This window comes from Nannospalax galili, unplaced genomic scaffold, assembly GCF_000622305.1.
Source record: "Nannospalax galili isolate Female #2095 unplaced genomic scaffold, S.galili_v1.0 scaffold312, whole genome shotgun sequence".
Classification (NCBI taxonomy): Eukaryota; Metazoa; Chordata; class Mammalia; order Rodentia; family Spalacidae; genus Nannospalax; species Nannospalax galili.
Window position 1 is genome coordinate 6,241,811 of NW_008335967.1, and position 18,567 is coordinate 6,260,377.

The 18,567-nt window shown below is 39.5% G+C and overlaps 1 protein-coding gene across 3 annotated transcripts in view; it reads left to right on the top strand.

Moving 5' to 3' along the window:
• Positions 1–18,567, top strand: part of Reln (reelin) — a 492,143-nt gene that overhangs the window by 412,020 nt on the left and 61,556 nt on the right. For all 3 annotated transcript variants that reach the window (XM_008830753.2, XM_008830756.2, XM_008830755.3), the window contains exons 42-46: positions 3,356–3,576; positions 5,403–5,550; positions 7,926–8,184; positions 8,998–9,247; positions 13,234–13,402. In XM_008830753.2, the coding sequence (XP_008828975.1) occupies positions 3,356–3,576; positions 5,403–5,550; positions 7,926–8,184; positions 8,998–9,247; positions 13,234–13,402 (1,047 nt within the window). The remainder of the gene's footprint in view (positions 1–3,355; positions 3,577–5,402; positions 5,551–7,925; positions 8,185–8,997; positions 9,248–13,233; positions 13,403–18,567) is intronic.

An 18,567-nucleotide genomic window follows, 5' to 3' on the forward strand; every position in this document is an offset into this window, starting at 1 on the left:
ATAAATGTTGAATTTCCATCTAATTTTTATTCACATTACCTTCATGTTCTTTCAGCCTAGTTTTTTTCTTAAAATGTCCTAATTGTTTTTGCTTTATGCAGTTTCATAATGAGTGAGCCAAAATCCCTATTTAATGGAGACAGTGTTATGTAGTTGAAATTTTAAGTTTATGTTTCAAAACCAGATCCTTTGAATACCACTGGCTTGAGAGAACAGGTGCTAACATTCACAAGGAGGATGGAAGGGAATTTTTTTTCAGTAAGATTTCAGCTGGAGGGAACCACAGTAAAGCCAGAACTCCAGCCCATTTGTCATAGCGCTTGCAATTTCTGTGTCAAGGAAGGTGAACAATAAATATCCAGCCAAGGTAGTTCATTTGTATTCAGAACATTTGAATAAATAAGTTCAAAAAACTCCATGTAGACTTCTGTTCAAAGGAAAGCTCCAGCCATTTCCCTCAGCTCAGCAGCCCAAAATTTTAAAAGGTAAGAAGTGCTTCTTGTGAAGACTAAATTTGAGAAGCAGAGGAAACCCGGGTTGAAATGTCAACTGGCATTTGGAGGGCAGCTTAGTGTACCTGGAGTCTTGATGTAAATGGTGAAATCAGGGTTAAATTCTATGGGAGAACTCAACTTCATATGCTTTATTCTTTGCTACACTGAAGAAACTTAGAATTTTCTCTCACCACCCATCTCGAACCCTAGCAGTTAACTTCTAATTCTGATTCTCCAATTAAAAACCATTCAGATTTTAGTTTATATGATAACTAAAGTTGGGTAAATGCATGTGGCACAAAAACAAGGGTACACAAAATCATTATAATCCACCCCTCCAAAATAAATCCATCCTCTTTGAACTGAATTTTTAAATTTTTATTGAACTTCTGTGCATTTCATATAGCACATCCTGATCATATTTTGACCCTCTCCCTTATCTGAACCTCCCATAGCCCCACCCCACTGGATTTCATACATTCTGTCATATGTTAAGGCCTATCGAGTCAAGTTTGTGTTCCCAGATGTCCCTTGATGTGAGTTCATCCACTGGAGCCTGATCAGCCTGTGTTTCCTTGTGGTCAGCTAGCACCCCTGGCTCTTAAAGTCTTTCTGCTCCCCTTGTCCATAATGGTCCCTGAGCTCTGGGTGGCAGAGGTTTGATATAGAAGTCCTGTCCAGGGAAACACACTCCAGCAATCTATTATTTCTCCATATTTGTCCAGTTGTGGCTTTCTGTATTAATCACCATCTGCTGCATGAGGAAGCTTCGCTGGTGAGAGTTGAGAGATGTATTAATATTCTCTCTGCCCCCTCTCCTAATATGTTCCCTGAGCCTTAGGTGTCGAGGTTGCATTGTACATGTGTGACTTAAGGCTGGGCACATCACAGACACTTGTTCCCTGCATTTGACCAGTTGTGGAACTCTGGAATAGTCTCCATCTGTTACAAAAATAATCTTCTTTGATGAATGGTGAGAGACATACTTGTCTTTAAATATAAGGATCCATATTTAGCATACAATAAGAAATTACATTTGTCTAGGGATGTGACAGATGTAAGTTTTTCTCTAGTATCTATGACCTCTCCAGCTTGTGTATTTGTCTGTGTTTACAATACCACACCTGAGTTCCCTCCCATTGAATGGGCTTTTAGTTCAATTGAATAGCTGTTGATTACCCCCAAGATAAAAGTGCTGCTACTGCACCAATAGAGATAATTTGCTATGCTAGTCATTTTCATAGTTATTAGTTTTTACAGCTGGATTTGGCCATTGATTGATTCTTGCATAGTGTTTTCTGGTACTGTAAGAGCTAGTCTTCAGGGAGGAGGCTTCCAGGTCAGTTCCAGCTCAGTTGCTTCAAGTCCTGTGTCCAAAATATGACCTGTCTTCAGCAATAAGGTCTTACCTTCAGGTTCTGAGGGGCAATCAAGGGCTGTGGCAACAGCCTGTGTTATTTTGGGAGTCACTTGGACCTAAATTTTATACATGATTTAAAAAATATGCTAAATTATTTTTGGACTTCTACCTAAATATATAAATTATTTCCAGGGACCTAATTTGTCATCAGTAATATGATGAGACAATTCATTTACTAATTTTGTCATTAGTGTGGTGGTGATGGTGATGGTGGAGGTGATGGTTTTTAGTCAGAGTCCAAGCTCGCCAAGAACTCACTGTGTGTCCAGGCCGGCCTCATAGTCATGACAGTCCTACCCCTGCCACTCAAGTGGAAAGGTTTCAGTTGTGAGCCAGCAAACCTGGCATATTTTTTTATCTTTGATTTTAAAAAAAAAATCATGAAATAAAAACAAGCTAAATCTGATTCTATTTTTCTCTTAAAAATTACTGAGTAACTACTATGTGTGAAGCATTGTACTGGGCACCATGAAAAGGTATAAAAATGGGCCATGGACATTGGCTTCTACAAGTCACTGCCAATAGAGGAAGTGGGCATATTTTAAGTGACTACCTACAATACTGTAATAATGGAAGTACCATCACAACTCTGCAAAGGTGTGAGAGAGAAAAGCCAAGATTCATCATACATCATAAGACCCAGCAGCTCTGCTTCCATTCTACTCAGAAGAATTGAAAACAGGTATTTAAGCAAATACTTGTGCTACCCAAGTGTTTGTAGGAGCACTGTTCTCAGTAGCCAAAATGTGGAAACAACCAAACCAATGAATAAATAAGGTTGATATGTTCACATCACAAAGTATTATTCAATCATTAAAAAGAAGGAAAATCTGATCCTTGCTACAACATTAATGGACCTCGGAAACATTAATGTTAAGTAAATCTGGAGAGACACAAAGGCCACATGTTTTATGGTTTCACTTATATGCCATGTTCAGAATGGGTAAATCCACAGAGAGAGAAAGTAGGTTGGTGGTTGCCTGCAAGGAGTATGGCTGCTGAAAAGGTATAGGTTTCCTTTCAGGATGCTGAAAATATCTTGGAATTAGATAAAGTTAGACAAGACTGTTGGTGTGTAAATGAACTATACACTTTAAATGGTTCATAATTAATTTTATGTCTTGTGGGTTTTACCTCAATTTTTTTATTTAAAAAAAGAGATTAGTTATGTAGAGTTAAAGAAATACTGGCCAAGGAACTCAGTGCTGAAAGGGCTGGGTAGAATTTTCTCATACTGATAGAATTTGAAAGGTCTTCTAAGAAGCAGTAAACTCACCAGCAAAGAAGAATGGAATGTCGTTACTGAAATGGCAAATCTCGTTTTTTTCTTCTCAAGTTGATACTTAAGTTGAACCTGCCCATGGTTTACTGACCAATACTTACTCTAAAGATGTATTGTTAAATTGGTTAACTTTTGAGAGACTTGTCTCTGTTTTTCCAGATCTGTGCGCTTCAGATGGTACCAGGGATTTTACCCTGCTGGCTCCCAGCCGGTCACATGGGCCATTGATAATGTCTATATTGGTCCCCAATGTGAAGAGATGTGTAACGGACATGGGAGCTGCATCAATGGAACCAAGTGTATATGTGATCCAGGTTACTCAGGTCCAACCTGTAAAATAAGCACCAAAAATCCTGATTTTCTGAAGGACGATTTTGAAGGTAAGCATTTCCCATCAATCAGTGCATCTGTAGCCAGGCGTGGTGGCACACAGCTTTAATCCCAGCACTCAGGAGGCAGAGGCAGGCAGATCTCTGTGAGTTCAAGGCCAGCTACATATTATCAAGTGCCAGGCCAGCTGGGGCTACAAGGGAGGCCCTGTCTCAAAAAAATCACAAAACAAACAAACAAAAAAAGAATTTATATGTAAACACAATTTGTGATAGAGAACTAATCATTAGTAAGGTCTATTCTAGTATGCCATTGTTACAATTGCAAGCACAGAAAAGTCCATTTAGTTCTGTATTTTTTATTATTATTTTTTTTTATGTGTATGGGTATATTGCCTGTATGTAAGCACACTCATGTCCTGCAGTGCCCGTGGAGGTCAGAAGAAGATGTTCGATTCCCTGGAACTGGAGTTAGAGAGAGTTGTTAGCCACCATGTGGGTGCTGGAAACCTAACCTGGGTCCTCTGCAAGAGCAGACAGTACTCTTAACAACTGAGCCATCTCTCCAGCCCCAGTTCTGGATCTTATAGAATTGCATTTTTGAAACAGTGGTCAATACAAGAGAAAAATACCTTGATTGAGATAAATTAAGGCTATTTTCACCACTCTTATGCTACGTGCAATCACTGACAAGTGATAATTTTAGAAGATATCTCTAAAAGGCTACTATTGAATGAAATGAGTACATTTTCAGAAATCTAAGTTCTACCAGTGCATCAAGCTCCCTCTTTGTTGTACACCTAGAATTCAACATCACTATGTATGACAATAGTGTTTCAACAGAGAAAAATACATGTTGTATAGCGGCTGGGGGAAGTCATCTAAATTGTAGGTACACTATCATCAAAGTATGAATTAACATCTCCTTATGATGTAGTCATATACAATAGCTATCTGTTAATGTGATAAGACCAAAAGAGTTCATTGTTTCCAAAATTTATAAAATATTTATGGTTTTACAGTACATTTAAAAACTAGATTTAGGTACAACCATACAATGAAATATTACTATGCCATGAAAAGGTTTGAAATACTGATCCATGCTACAACATGAACGAACTTTGAAAAAGATAAGAAGCCAGAAAAATACTATAGATTATATATTCTATTTATATGAAATATCCCGAATAAGCCAATTCTTAGAGATAGAAAATAGCTTAGTGGCTGCCAGGGATGTGGGGATGGGGAATGTCTGCTTTATTGGCTTAAGTTTCCTTCTTAGAGTGGTGAAGACCTTGAAGTAATTAATTCCTGGCTATTTGGTACATCACCAGTATACTAAATGCCACTAGACTGTTCACTTAAAAGTGTAGTATAAACTATTTTTATATATTTTACCACAATGAAAAAAAATAAGCTAAATTAAAGATGGCATTTAACTGCAACTATTAAATTGTAAGAAATTTCGTTGGTTAAATGCATTTTAAAGGATATTGTGATCTTTCTGCCTGACACTGTCCTCACATTAGAGAGGACACAGAAAACACATTGGGGGTCACAGGCTTCCTCTCTTCTGGCCTTATTCACTCTCTAGCTAACCCATCTTTTTCTTTGGTGGAGAGGAGCAGGAAGGAGAGGCCTACTTGACTGGACCATAGATACTTGGGAGACCCCTCCTCTAACCTTTAGATTATGTTCGTCAAATCTAAACAATTTGAGCAAGTTAGTATGATGAAGAGGCCTTTTATCCCAAAATATACTTGAATATTTATGGCTTTATACTTAAAAACTACACAATACATTTACTGTATTTCTTTTAGAAATATAAGTAAGTATACTTAGCGTCGCAGATAAACTACATTTTCCACTCTTTTCAGGACAACTAGAATCCGACAGATTCTTATTAATGAGTGGTGGAAAGCCATCTCGAAAGTGTGGGATCCTTTCCAGTGGGAACAACCTCTTTTTCAATGAAGATGGCTTGCGCATGCTGGTGACACGGGACCTGGATTTATCACACGCTAGGTAATTGTAGCATGAAGCTGTGGATATAGTCAGAGCAGGAAGGAGCAGGGAGCTTTCAAGGGAAGGGTCTTCAACTTCTGGTGCCAGACTTCCCTCTGCTCAAATCCTCCATCAAGACATAGTTCACAGGGGCTGGAGAGATGGCTCAGCCTTTAAGAGTACAGGCTGCTCTTGCAGAGGAAGCAGGTTCAGTTCCCAGCATCTATGTGGCAGCTGACAGTTGTCCAAAACTTCAGTTTTAAATGATCCAATACCCTCTTCTGGCCTCCACAGGCATTACACAACACAACACAGATATATTTATGTACAACAAAAGATACAGTTCACCTAATTTCTAGTTCAAAACAGTTATTTGTTCAATACCTACATCCAATGTGAAACACGGCTAAACAAACAAGACCTATTACCTGTTATTTTATAAGCTTCGTCCTGGAAATGACAATATTTAATTTGCCCTGACTTCAAGAAAATAACAGTATGCCTTTTTATCCACCTTTTACCCAAGGCTTTTTCTTAGCACTTAACTAAAAAGAAAATATACACATTTATTACACTGTCTTGGTAAAAAGCTTAACATGCTGTACATCCAGTGATTCAGGATCATCTCCATTAGCAATTCAGTTGAGAGTATTTGAAGTGCATGGTTCTTCTTAAGCATCTTCCCCACGATGCACTCACACGTTCTGAGAAATCATTTTCTACATTGAGCACAGTCACTTAGAAACAAACATTTTAAACTGGCTCAGAGGATTATGTCCTGTCACAATGTATATCCCTTGATCACTTGATGAGCCCAAACCTTAGCAGGAAAAATGTAAAATACAATTTAATATGTGCAAAATGGAAGCCTGACCTATTTTTGAGTGAACAAGGAAACCATGTTTACAGTTTTAAAAACATATCATGGTACTTTATACCTTAACATTCCCCCTTTCTCATAAATCTTTCATTTACTGTTTATAAATTCTGTGCTCCATAAAAATATAATTCTTTTGTGAAATAATTTTATCGTTATTGAAAGCAAAATTTTCTTCTATCCCATCCTGATGCATGTAGCTTGATTTGGCATTCTTTATGTCTGATTTTACACAAGCAGCTGAGTTCTGTAATTTAGAAGTTATTAAGTTTTTCCAAGTTAGTAATTTTGATATGAATTTTCTAACTAGTAACTTGGTGGTTATAGTAGCACCAAATTAACACATATCTTCCCAATACAAGCAGATAATATACCAAGTTTTCCTTTGCAAATAATTATTGCTCTTGTAAATATAAACATCACTAGGCACTAACAATGTATGTTTTCATTAATCAAATGTTAAAAGATGCATTATATAGCTCATCTCAGTTGCATGCTCTGTGGGATTTGCATATATTGACCTTAAAATGTTCCGTGTAAGAGTTCAATGTTTTCAGGGCCGTGACATAAATGAAAGGGGGTTGGGAATCATGAGAAATGAATGGTTTTATATCTGAAACTGATAACATTTATTATAAGTCCCATTCTATTATTGATTATGTGTCTTGGGTTTGACATGAAATTTATTCTGCTTTACCAGCTAGCATAATAACCAGACCAAGCCCCAGCAGCTTGCCTGCCAAAGATAACGTGAGCTAGTTTTCATTGGCACCCCAGCTGCTTGCTGCCACTCCGTCCACTTCCCTGCCAGCCAGAAAAGCTGCTGCTGCTGGCTAGCAGCCACAGTTCTCAGTGGCCAGTATCATCCATCCCCAGACCCAGCAACCGTCAGAGGCTGGCACACCCCACTGCCACCAACAACCCACACTCACTCTTCCCTTCCCCTGGCACAAAAGGCAAAAAAGAGACCCGAGCTTAACACACCCCTTCCGAAAGATGCCTGGCCTTTTGCAAAGAGATGCTACAACTGCTGAATTTAAATGTCTCTCCTAAAACTAATGGAGCAAGATCTGTAAAGCTGCTGGTAACACGGAGAATGGATGATTTTGCCAGTAACGTGACATGCTCTATATTAGTTTCAAACACTGAGGACTGGAATTCGGTTTATCTTAACTAGATGACAGTACACATTCTCAAACGTGAACAACCTTTGGATCTCTTCCATCATCTTATAAAGTAGCCAAGGGGTGCAGTGATGCTCACTTTCCTCAGTCTCTCCATGGAAGAGATTTGAGATGCAAATATGGGCCAGAATTGCCATTTTTCACACTTCACATTTAATTAACTCTCATTCTCATTAAAAAGGAAAATCGGTCTTTGAAGTGATTGTTTTGGACATTAATTAAATCATCATATTTATTAAAGCCATTCATTCCCCCATACTACCCAGGGTGCTTTGTCTGTTGTTAATGATGTAGATTTCTCATTGAAGGTCTACAGTAAAGTTTGTTGATGTTAGATTTGTGCAGTTCTTCATGAGACTGGGATGTGGAAAAGGTGTTCCTGACCCTAGGAGCCAACCTGTGCTTCTGCAGTATTCTCTCAATGGTGGCCTCTCCTGGAGTCTTCTTCAAGAGTTCCTTTTCAGCAATTCCAGCAATGTGGGCAGGTACATTGCCCTGGAGATACCCTTGAAATCCCGCTCTGCCTCTACCCGCCTCCGCTGGTGGCAGCCATCAGAAAATGGGCACTTCTACAGCCCCTGGGTTATCGACCAGGTCAGTCCCTTCAGAATTAACTACTTTAACTTTTATGACCTTAGAAAACATTTCAGTCCAACTCCCGTGCTGGTAGAAGCTCAGACAGACAGTTAAGTGACTTGCCCAAGGGCACATGGCTAGATTAGATATGGTGTTTAGCTCCCTTTCTTTCTCTAGTCTCTCAGTTGCCTATGCCTATAAAAATAAATGACACAACAAAAGGCCTAGGTCTTCCTCACAGAGGATGCTGCCATATGGATAGAGGGACTTTATCAAGCATGATACAAGGTTGTAATTCCCTCAAAAGGAAAACGTGCAGATTAGCATTGGTGCCACATGCAATTGTTCTCAAATCCTCTTTGAAGAAAATAAATAACTATCTCTCCCATCATCTTTATGGATTGCTGTAAAGGATCTTCATACATAATAAAGTGTCTATAAATAGAACTCAAAGAACCTGTATGCAAAAGCTGCAACTGAAATGCCTCGAGGCACAAATGCTCTTAAATAGAAATTTTACATGGAAAATAATCACAGGCAAGCCAAATTTTACTTTCCCAGCTTAGGGACATGTATTTCCAAAGGCACAATTTGGCCCATGAGAGCTGTGAATGGTTTTGTCAGTCCTTTGATTTGTTTTCTCTAGCTTCTTGCCAGATGGGCAAGCAGACCACATAAACAAGAACATTCTGAAAGGCCCCCTAACATTATGCTAACTGTACAGTGCCAGGTCCAAGAAGGCTGATAGACAAAAACAAACAAAAACAACTGAACTTTCCTGTGCCTTAAAAGAAAATTGAAAATAAGAGTTTTCTTTTAAATACACTTCAGATTCTTATTGGAGGAAATATCTCTGGCAATACAGTCTTAGAAGATGATTTCACAACTCTGGATAGCAGGAAATGGCTGCTTCACCCAGGAGGCACCAAGATGCCGGTGTGTGGCTCCACAGGTGATGCCCTGGTCTTTATTGAAAAAGCCAGCACCCGTTATGTGGTCACCACAGACATTGCTGTGAATGAGGACTCATTCCTACAGATAGATTTTGCTGCCTCCTGCTCAGTCACAGACTCTTGCTATTGTAAGTATTTCACATCCACACAGAGGGACAGACATGTATACCTGAGCATCTCTCTGTAGCCGTCTCTGTCATAGGACTATTCAGAGCCTCTGTCAAGGGACTGGGGAAATGACTTAGCCAGTTCATTGCTCACTGTGCAAGCATGAGGACCTGAGTTCTGTTACACAGCATGCACATAAAAAGCCAAGCATGGTTGTATGCACCTGTAATTCTGGCACTGGAGAGACAGACAGGCAGATCACCGGAGCTTGCTGACCAGCCAGTCTAGTCAATTGGTAAGCCCCAGGTTCAATGAAAGACCCTATCTCAAAAATAAGGAGGGGCTGGAGAGATGGCTCAGCACTTAAGAGCACTGACTGCTCTCACAGAGGACCCAGGTTTGGTTCCCAGCACCCACGTGGCAGATAACGACCATCTGTAACTCCAGGACCAAGGGATCCAATGCCCTCTTCTGACCTCCACAGGCATTGCACAACACAGGTGCACCCACCTACATGCAGGCAATACATTCATATACATAAAAAATTTTTTAAATCAATAAAATATTTTAAAAATAAGGAGAAGCAGTTGAGGAAGATATATGTCAACCTCTGACTTCTACACATACCCACGCACACACGTATATATACACACACACACACATGCATGTATACACACACACAGATAAATTCTCATGTAAGTATGAAAGTGATACACAGTACATTTGAGTTCTTGAAATATTCTTAAGCTATTGCAATTTTCCTGAAAATATTGTAAGTTGAGTATATATTTTAATTAATTTTATTTATGTGTATGTGTGTATCTGCATGAGTTTATGTGTACCACATGTGTGCAGGAACCTGTGGTGGCCAGGAAAAAAGCATCACATTCTTTGGACCTGTAGTTACAGGCAGTTGTGAGCCACCAATGTGGGTACTAGGAACCAAACCCAGGTCCTCTACAAGAGCACTATGCATTCCTAACTGCTGAGTTGTCTCTCCAGTCCCCAGATTGTTTACTTCCAAGATTCTGTATAACCACATTTTTTTATATCTCTATTATTGAACTTTGTTAAGAAATACCAGAAGTATTCATCCTACTTCAAACAGTTAGTTGACACTAGACTAGTCAGTGGAGGAAGGGGGACTTGGAAAAGAAAAAAGGGACAAATAGCAGGTACACAGTCTGTCTTCAGTTGTGATACATTCTGTTTGAAAGGATGCCTCAAAAAAGTTAAGAGTCCAATAAATGACTGAACGGAGTGTTCTGTGAAGTGACACTGGTGTAAAATGTGATGAGAACTCAGAAGAGGGAAAGATGATGGATGATTAGTCTGTCCAAGGAGTTAGAGAACATTTGACAAAGAGCTAAGTCTCCAGTGTCCCTTGATGGTTGGAGTGGATTTTAAGGATTGAGAAGAGAAACTATCCCAAACTCTGTGGGTAGCTTAAGTAAAGAAGTAATGAAGAGGGTTCCCCTGGTCTACAGGAAAGCTGTAAAAGAATAAAGCATGTTGGCTTTAAAAACAGAAAGACACTTTATGTCCCTGAGACTTAGTTCTTCATTAACTTTGGACATCAGTGAGAACAATGAAAGGGAATTCACTTGTGGTTGACCACCAGCAACACCAGGACTAAACTCTGCCCTCATTAGCCAGTGTGTGTGCTTCCACCACAAGCTAGCACAGCCTCCTGGGAGAGGTACAATAAGTAAGAAAAATGAAAGAGGAAAGTGACTAAGTAAAGGTGGCAACAAATTACAAAGGACATTAAAGAGTAGGTATAGGAATTTGTGCTTGATAAGGTCATAGAGACGAGACTACAAGTAAAAGGGGGATTGTCCTAGCGTCATTTCTGTTGCTGTGATTAAAATACCTCAACAAAAAACAACTTAGGGGAGAAAGGGGTTTATTTCAGCTCACAGATCCAAGGTTAGATTGTTGGGGAAGTCAAGGTAGGAACTTCCAACAACCAGTCACATCACGTCCACAGTCAAGAACAGAGAGAAGTGAATGCGAACATGCTCACTTGATTGCTTGTTTGCTCAGCTCCATTTCTCCACTCAAGCACAGTTCAGGACCCTCTGCCTAGGGAATGGTGCCACCCACAGTGGGCTGGGTCATCCCATGTCGACCACTTGATTTAAGACAATCCCCCACAGGCTAACCCAATGCAGACAACTCTTCATTGAGACTCCCTTCCTGGGTAATTCTAGGTTGTGTTAAGTTGACAGCTAAAGTTGACCATCACAGGGATCAGGTGTGTTCTGGGGAAGATTAGCCCAGAAGGCTACGAAGACAATAGAAGGTTTGATGTTTAAGAAAAGTTGTTTATGGGAGAAATTATCTATTTTTTTTACCTCAGGTGAAATAGGTTCTAAATCCTGTAGAGGGATCTGTCTAGATTCTTTATCACAATGTGCCAGCATCCAGCACAATGCCAGGCTCACCAAGCACAAACTGAATGAATAGAGTCAATTTTGAGACACGAAACTGGGAGATCAGTAGTTGTATGAAGTAGTTGTTGGAGCCTTAGTAGTATATGTGTGGAATAGGAGGCCAGAAACAGGTCTGGGAAAATGCCCAAAGCTGGGCTATTTAGCAAAGGAGTCAGAGTGAAAACAAGACAGGAGGCTCAGACTAATGTCCTCAAATAAAAGAAAGCTTCTAGAATCAGGCATCAGTCAATAATGTCCATGGCTGTAAGGAGGACACATATAGTGAAAGCTGAGACCAGGCCATTGTCCCTACCTAAAAAGCTTAGTGCACCCACACGACCACATGCCACCCAAACAAAATCACCTGGGGAGCTTCAAAGCTCCTGACCCCATGGCCAGGCTCCAGATGATTTGGGCAGAATCTCTAGTCATGGAACCCGGGCATCAGTAATTTCTAAAGGTACCCAGGTGATTTCGCTGTACAGCCAAGACTGAAGGAAAGACTGCCTTGGAGAAAGCAATTCTGAAGGGAAGTGGGGGCTGAGGCCATTTACAAAGCATTCTGTGAATAGGGAGAGAGAAATGGAAAGACGGGTAGATCAAATGTTTCAAGAAGAAAAAGGAAAGAAAGAAACAGACCCACAATCTGCTGCATGCCTTCCCATAAATTCCATGACTTTCAGCCATCTCTTTATGCTTCTGAGTCCCCTAGTATCCTTCACTGCACAGCAGAGCAAGATATATAAAGAAAAGAGAGTTTATAATTTCTAAGAAGTTTTGCCTATACAAGAGCAAAATTATTGTTGATCAGAATTCTTGAAAGATGGTCAAAATCTGAAAAGGCTGGGTCTAGAGAGATGGCTCCACAGGCAAGACCACTTGCTGCTCTTGCAGAGGAGCAGAGATGGGTTCCCAGCATGTCAGGCAGCTCACAACTGCCTATCACTCTAGCTCCAGAGGATCCAGGGCCCTCTTCTGAACTCCTTGGGCACCTGCACAGATATGGCATCCACACACAGACACAACCTACATACATATAAATAAAAATGAAAATAAATATGAAGTTTTAAAAAGATTGCTGATTTTTTAATATTTTAATATTTAAAAAATGATCACTAAAATATGTAATTGACAAAAAAAGACATGAAAGTAGTACGGGGCTTGTTGGGAAGATGGGTTTCAGCAGAGGAAGAGGAGGTTTAAGGGTAATGGGTTGGAAAAGACTAAAATTCATCCACATATTATAAAATAATATTGATGCTATATACTCTACATATGAAGCAATAACTTTGCTGTTATTGTTCTAACAAGATTCCTGTTATAAAGAATGATTAAGAAAATGTTACTTACATTTCACTTGATCATATCATCTCCTTTAAAGAAATTAATAAGTAATAGTGTACAGAGAGAAAAGAACAACTGGGAAACATCTCAAAGTAGGAAACATAAACACAAGGAAAAATCCAATTGACACTTGGTTAAAATGGAAACCTCTAGAAACACAGTAAGTTATTGTGGTTCCTGGGTCTGCAGACAGGTGCTTATATTGAGAAAACTTTTTCCTGTTTCAGCTATTGAATTGGAATACTCAGTGGATCTTGGACTGTCATGGCACCCACTGGTGAGGGACTGTCTGCCTACTAATGTTGAGTGCAGTCACTATCACCTACAGCGAATCCTGGTGTCAGATACTTTCAACAAGTGGACTAGAATCACTCTGCCTCTCCCTGCTTATACAAGGTATGCCTGGCAAATGTGGTCAGCTTTGGCATGTCAGATTTTAGGATGGCAAGTTTAAATGAGATATCTGAGATTTTTTCATTTCTTCATGGTGCTGCAATGTATGAATTTTAAGGCTATCTTAATAAGAAACTGTAAGTCAGCTTTTGTGGTGACATTGTTCTGTGTTTTCCCCAAATCCAAGATTTTCCTGACTTAACTTTAATCAGTTTTTTATTGAATTTTTGCAATTTTCATACAACATGGTAGTTGTATGGTAGTTAGATCCCTTCCCCTATCCATACCTCCCCCCCACTACCCCTCACCTAATTTAATATATATATATATTTAATATTATATATGTGTAATGCAACCTATAGAGTCTGATCTGTGTCCTTCAGTGTGGGGTCATCCACTGACTGTGCCCACCAAGAGTCCCACCCCTGTAAGACACTGTCTCTCCCGCTCACAGCAGCCATCAGTTGTCAACAGTTCCTTAGGTGGGGTTGGGATTTCTCACCCACTTCCTTATGCTGGGTGTGTCTGGTTCAAGCTTGCATAGCACTTCTGTGTGCTGTCACCAGTGCTGTGAGTTCATATGAGTAATTGACCAGCTGTCTGGAAGATTCTAATCAATTTTTAAAGAAAACAGTGGCTGCATTGCTTACCTTTTCCAACATAATTTACAAATGCCAAGAATGAGTCATTTAAAATAGGTCCATTGGATGCAAAATTGATTTAAATGGATCTGTTTTCTGCCATTTAAACCACTGTGATTTCATATAAATGGACATAGCAAATAAATGAGTACTAACATTAGCCTCTGCTTTTCAAATATTATTTTGAACAATATCTTAAGAATTTATCACCTGGAAGATTGTCTGCTGTGAAAAAAACAATTGCAAGTGCTTCATCCACTATATCAATGGGAAATGACTGTCGTTTAAAGAGTGCCTGGTGAATGCTAGTGAAGAGGTTGAATCTAAATTATCTGTGTTTATACTCCTGCATGAGGAAAGCACAGAATTACCTTGTCCTAGGGGACAGTGGTATTTGATTCTTTCACCATCTAAAGTGGGTGAAAAGCATAAGAAAGCTTTAAAATCTTGATAGAAACTCCTGCTCCTTCCAAGAAAATGGTGATCAGTTGCTGCTGTTAACAAAGAAGCCACATAGCTAGTTCAGCCTGTGGAACAAGAGTTATGGTGTGGGCTCATTATTGTCCCGTCTCCTCCCTACAAATGAAGGATGAATAAATCCTCCTGCCAAATGACCATAAAATTCAACTATTCATCTAGGACATAACTTTTCTTAGGATTATCATAAATGGGAAGGTTTCTGTTACTAACAGCCTAGGGCTGCTTTACAATTGCTGGCTCAGGGGTAGGAGACTATATTAACTGTCAGCAGAGTTGCCAAGTTTAAATGAGATACGTGAGATTTTGTTGCTTGTTAAAGGTATTGCTGTGCATGAATTATTAAGGTGATCTTAATAAGTAACATAGAAAAAAACCCCATTAGGGTAGCCGTCTTTTAAGTCGTTATGAATTCTATGAATTATTACCTAGCTACTTGGCAGCATTTTGCAAATAAGCGACATTCTAAGATTTACTCCAGCTAGTCATTATACCCTTGAGTCTTTTACTCTAGAAAAGTAATTATTCTTCATATTTTAATCTATCTTTTAATTGTCTTTTGCACATACCCAGAAGAATTTTGACCCTTTCAAATGATATTTGAAAATCTGATCAGCATCTATTTCCTCCTGTTACCATATTGAAAATGTGCAGTTTGTTTACTGAATTACCCTCAACACTCATGTTATACCATGTCCTTAAAGGTGACACTGACTTATAACACAGCCATTTGGGTAATTCAGAAAGAAATGTGGATGGATGAAATCCAAGTTAGACCCACTTCTTGGCATGGTCTGCCATATGCCAAAGAACAGTAGAACCACATGCCAGTTGCAGAACACTGTTTCAGACACAAGTTGACATCTCTACTGCCTCTGCTCTAAGCCCAATGGCTTGTTTGACGCAGCTTTTCCTTTTTCTAAGTTAAACCTACTACTTCAATAATAGAACACCTGTTTACCTACGTGGGGCCCTTAGCTTGATCTCTAGCACCAAAAATTGAATGAATAAATGAATGAATGAAAAATAAATAAAGCTTACTGCCTAAAAGTCTGGAAATGTGTTGAAATGTTAATGTTTTGTGGTCTGCCAGACCTGAATTGAGGATTTCAATTTGTAGTTCTTTGCTATAGATGAATGAGTTATTGGCAACTTAAAGATGCATGTTAAGTAGATGCATGACTGTCGTCATGGGATGATTGGAGCTTTGTCTACTTGCTTGTCATATGGCCATACAGTGAGGATCGAAGCACTGTTGGCACCATGGTAATGAGAGTAAACCAAAGCTGGTTGTCTACAATTTGGCCTCAAACCATTCACTGAACTGAAATAGCCAGAGGTCATTAGTAACAGTTGTCTCTCCATTCAGTCATACATTAAAAAATACTTTCAAGTACTTGTGTACTAGGCCTTAGAGTATGCTGGGCTTAAGTCTGCCTCAAGGAGTTTAGTAGAAAACGTATATTAACCAGAAATCATTAGCAATCACTGAAGTATTTATAAAATCCAACTGTGATAAGTGATGAAGGACAGGCAGATAATGTGATAAGATTAGATATCATAAGGAAATATGACTGGGTCAAGAAAGCCAGGGAATGCTTCCTTGAGAAAAGAGTGATTTAGGTAAGATACAAAGATTGACCAGGTAAAAAGTAAGAGCAAGACTGATCCAGGCAAGAACAATGGCTTAGAGTAGGAGGAAGTTTGTATGTTTGAGATACTGAACCATACAATCAGACACAGAGAGAAAGGGACACAGTGCAACAGTGCACTGCCTATTACAGCGATACCTGAACAAAGACAGCCTGACTCTCAGAATCTGTTTCAACCAAGAGTACAACTCCAACTGTTCTGAAAACCTGTTCCTTCAGAATTCTCCTAGAACTGTGCTCTCAAACAAAGGCTTTGCTGTCTTTTTTTTAACTTTACACCTAGCATAAAATGGGGAAAAAAAGAGGAATTGTCTTGTCAGAGGATTATATATGTCCTTCTGACCCTTTCTGCCCTAGAACAGCATACACAATCACATACATATGTTATCGATCTAATTCCACCTGTTCACAACACAAATGGGATAATCTGTTGCTTTCAACATTACTGCTTTCGTCAACGATATTCTCACAACATATACACATACACACATACATACATACATACATACATACATACATACATACATACATACATATATACGTTAACCTGGGTCAAGGGCAAGGAAGGGTCATGAAGGATTAAAGCTATATGTTTGGGTTATAAGAGGAGTCCAAGGCCTAATAAGCTTGTTTACATGGTAAAAAAGCTGAGATGATCTTCCAGAAGTCATTCTCACATAGAATGAGGTGTGAGATGGTGTGAGACCATGAAGAGCAGGGTATGTGAAAGATTGGGAGCTTTCACGTAGGAACGCTTAAGATCTCATGAAAGTACACAGGAATATACTCAGGTATGATGAGATTTGAATTCAGAAAAGCTTGTTCTAACTTGAGAACAAATCAGAGAGGGTAAGAAGTTGAGACACAGGAAAGAGAAAGGGATGTGAATTAAAGTGCTGTCAGTGAACATAAAGAGAAATGGAGAGATTAAGAGACTGAGAAGCAACACAATTGACGAACCTAATGATAAAGAAGTAAAGCAGACATGGTATGTTGAGGGAAAGAGCAGTGTTGAAGATGACTCCTGCTCTCTGACAGGCAGCACCAAATGGATGCTGGTGCTTCTCACTGAGAGGGAAACACTGAAACTAAATACAAGATATATCCCACTCTATTCCAGGTATTGCTGTTAGGACCTAAGAAGTTGGCATAGATAGATTTGTCTTCATTTCTTGCCATACACATTGGTTAAGTTAGGTCTTCCTGGAAAACCATTTGAATGGAAAGCAAAAAATGAATGGAAAGCATTAGCTTAGCCCAGTAAGAATGAGCCCATATCAATGTCTCTTAACTTCTCTCCCTGGAGGAGTTATAACCTATTGGAAGAAAATTAGAAGTATACCTCAGAAGCAACTTGAAATTTTTTCATGGTATTTATAACTTAATACTTCACTGGGGAATGGTTTAGAAATGCCACAGATGTTGAGAATGGGAAATGGTATTGAATGTTAGAGTTAGAGAGAGTTTCATGGAGAATGGGCCCTAGCTTTTTCAGTGGGTAAAAGGAAGAACATTCTAAATCAGAGAATCCAGGTGAGCAAGGCAAGGATGGTTGAACATGAGCCTGGACTAGCTGTTTAAAGCAGAGGGCTTATGTCTGGAAGATATGGGAAGGTTCTGAGTGGAGAAACCATTGAAGTAAACCAGAAGAGTTAAGATGCATATAAAAAGACTGGGGAAATGGCTGAGTTGGTAAAGCACTTGCTATGTAAGCATAAGGACTGTTATTAAAAATTACTTCTGGGAGGCATTCGAGGCTTCCAGCCCCCTCCTCCTACCATCCTTACGACAAGCCGAGGTATGAATTCTCCAAAACTGCAGTTTGGAAAATCCTAACGAGTTTATCGGGCTTACTAACAGAGCAGGGGGGTGCAGGGGGTGGGGAGTTACTTACAGAACTCCCCCCCATTTAAGGCTGCACTGGAAAGTCCACACCCAAACACTCAAACATAGATCCCTTGACCTCATGACAGCCACACAAAATGGCAAGAGCCATGCCGCATGGCATCCGCTTATATATCCTTAGCCCCTCCCCATTATGCAGTTAAGGCAACTGATTCCCTCTGCCCCTTTTCTCCTAAGGGGCATCTGTAGTCAAATTAGTTTGTGGTGATTGAAGCAAGCAGGTAAATCCTAGCTGGAGAAGAAGGCATCTGTCCACTGCTTGCCAGTTTAGCTTTCTAGGCAGAGGACAAGTCTATATAACAAGTACCCAAGTTTTATCCTCAGAACCCATGAAAAAAAAGCCAGGCATGGTGTACATGTCTGTATTCTCACCACTGGAGAGGCAGATAAAGGCAGGTCCAGATTCCTGAGATTGGCCATCTAGTCACTCTAACCTAATAAGTGATCTCCAGACCAATAAGAAACCCTGTCTCAAAAAAGATATATATATATA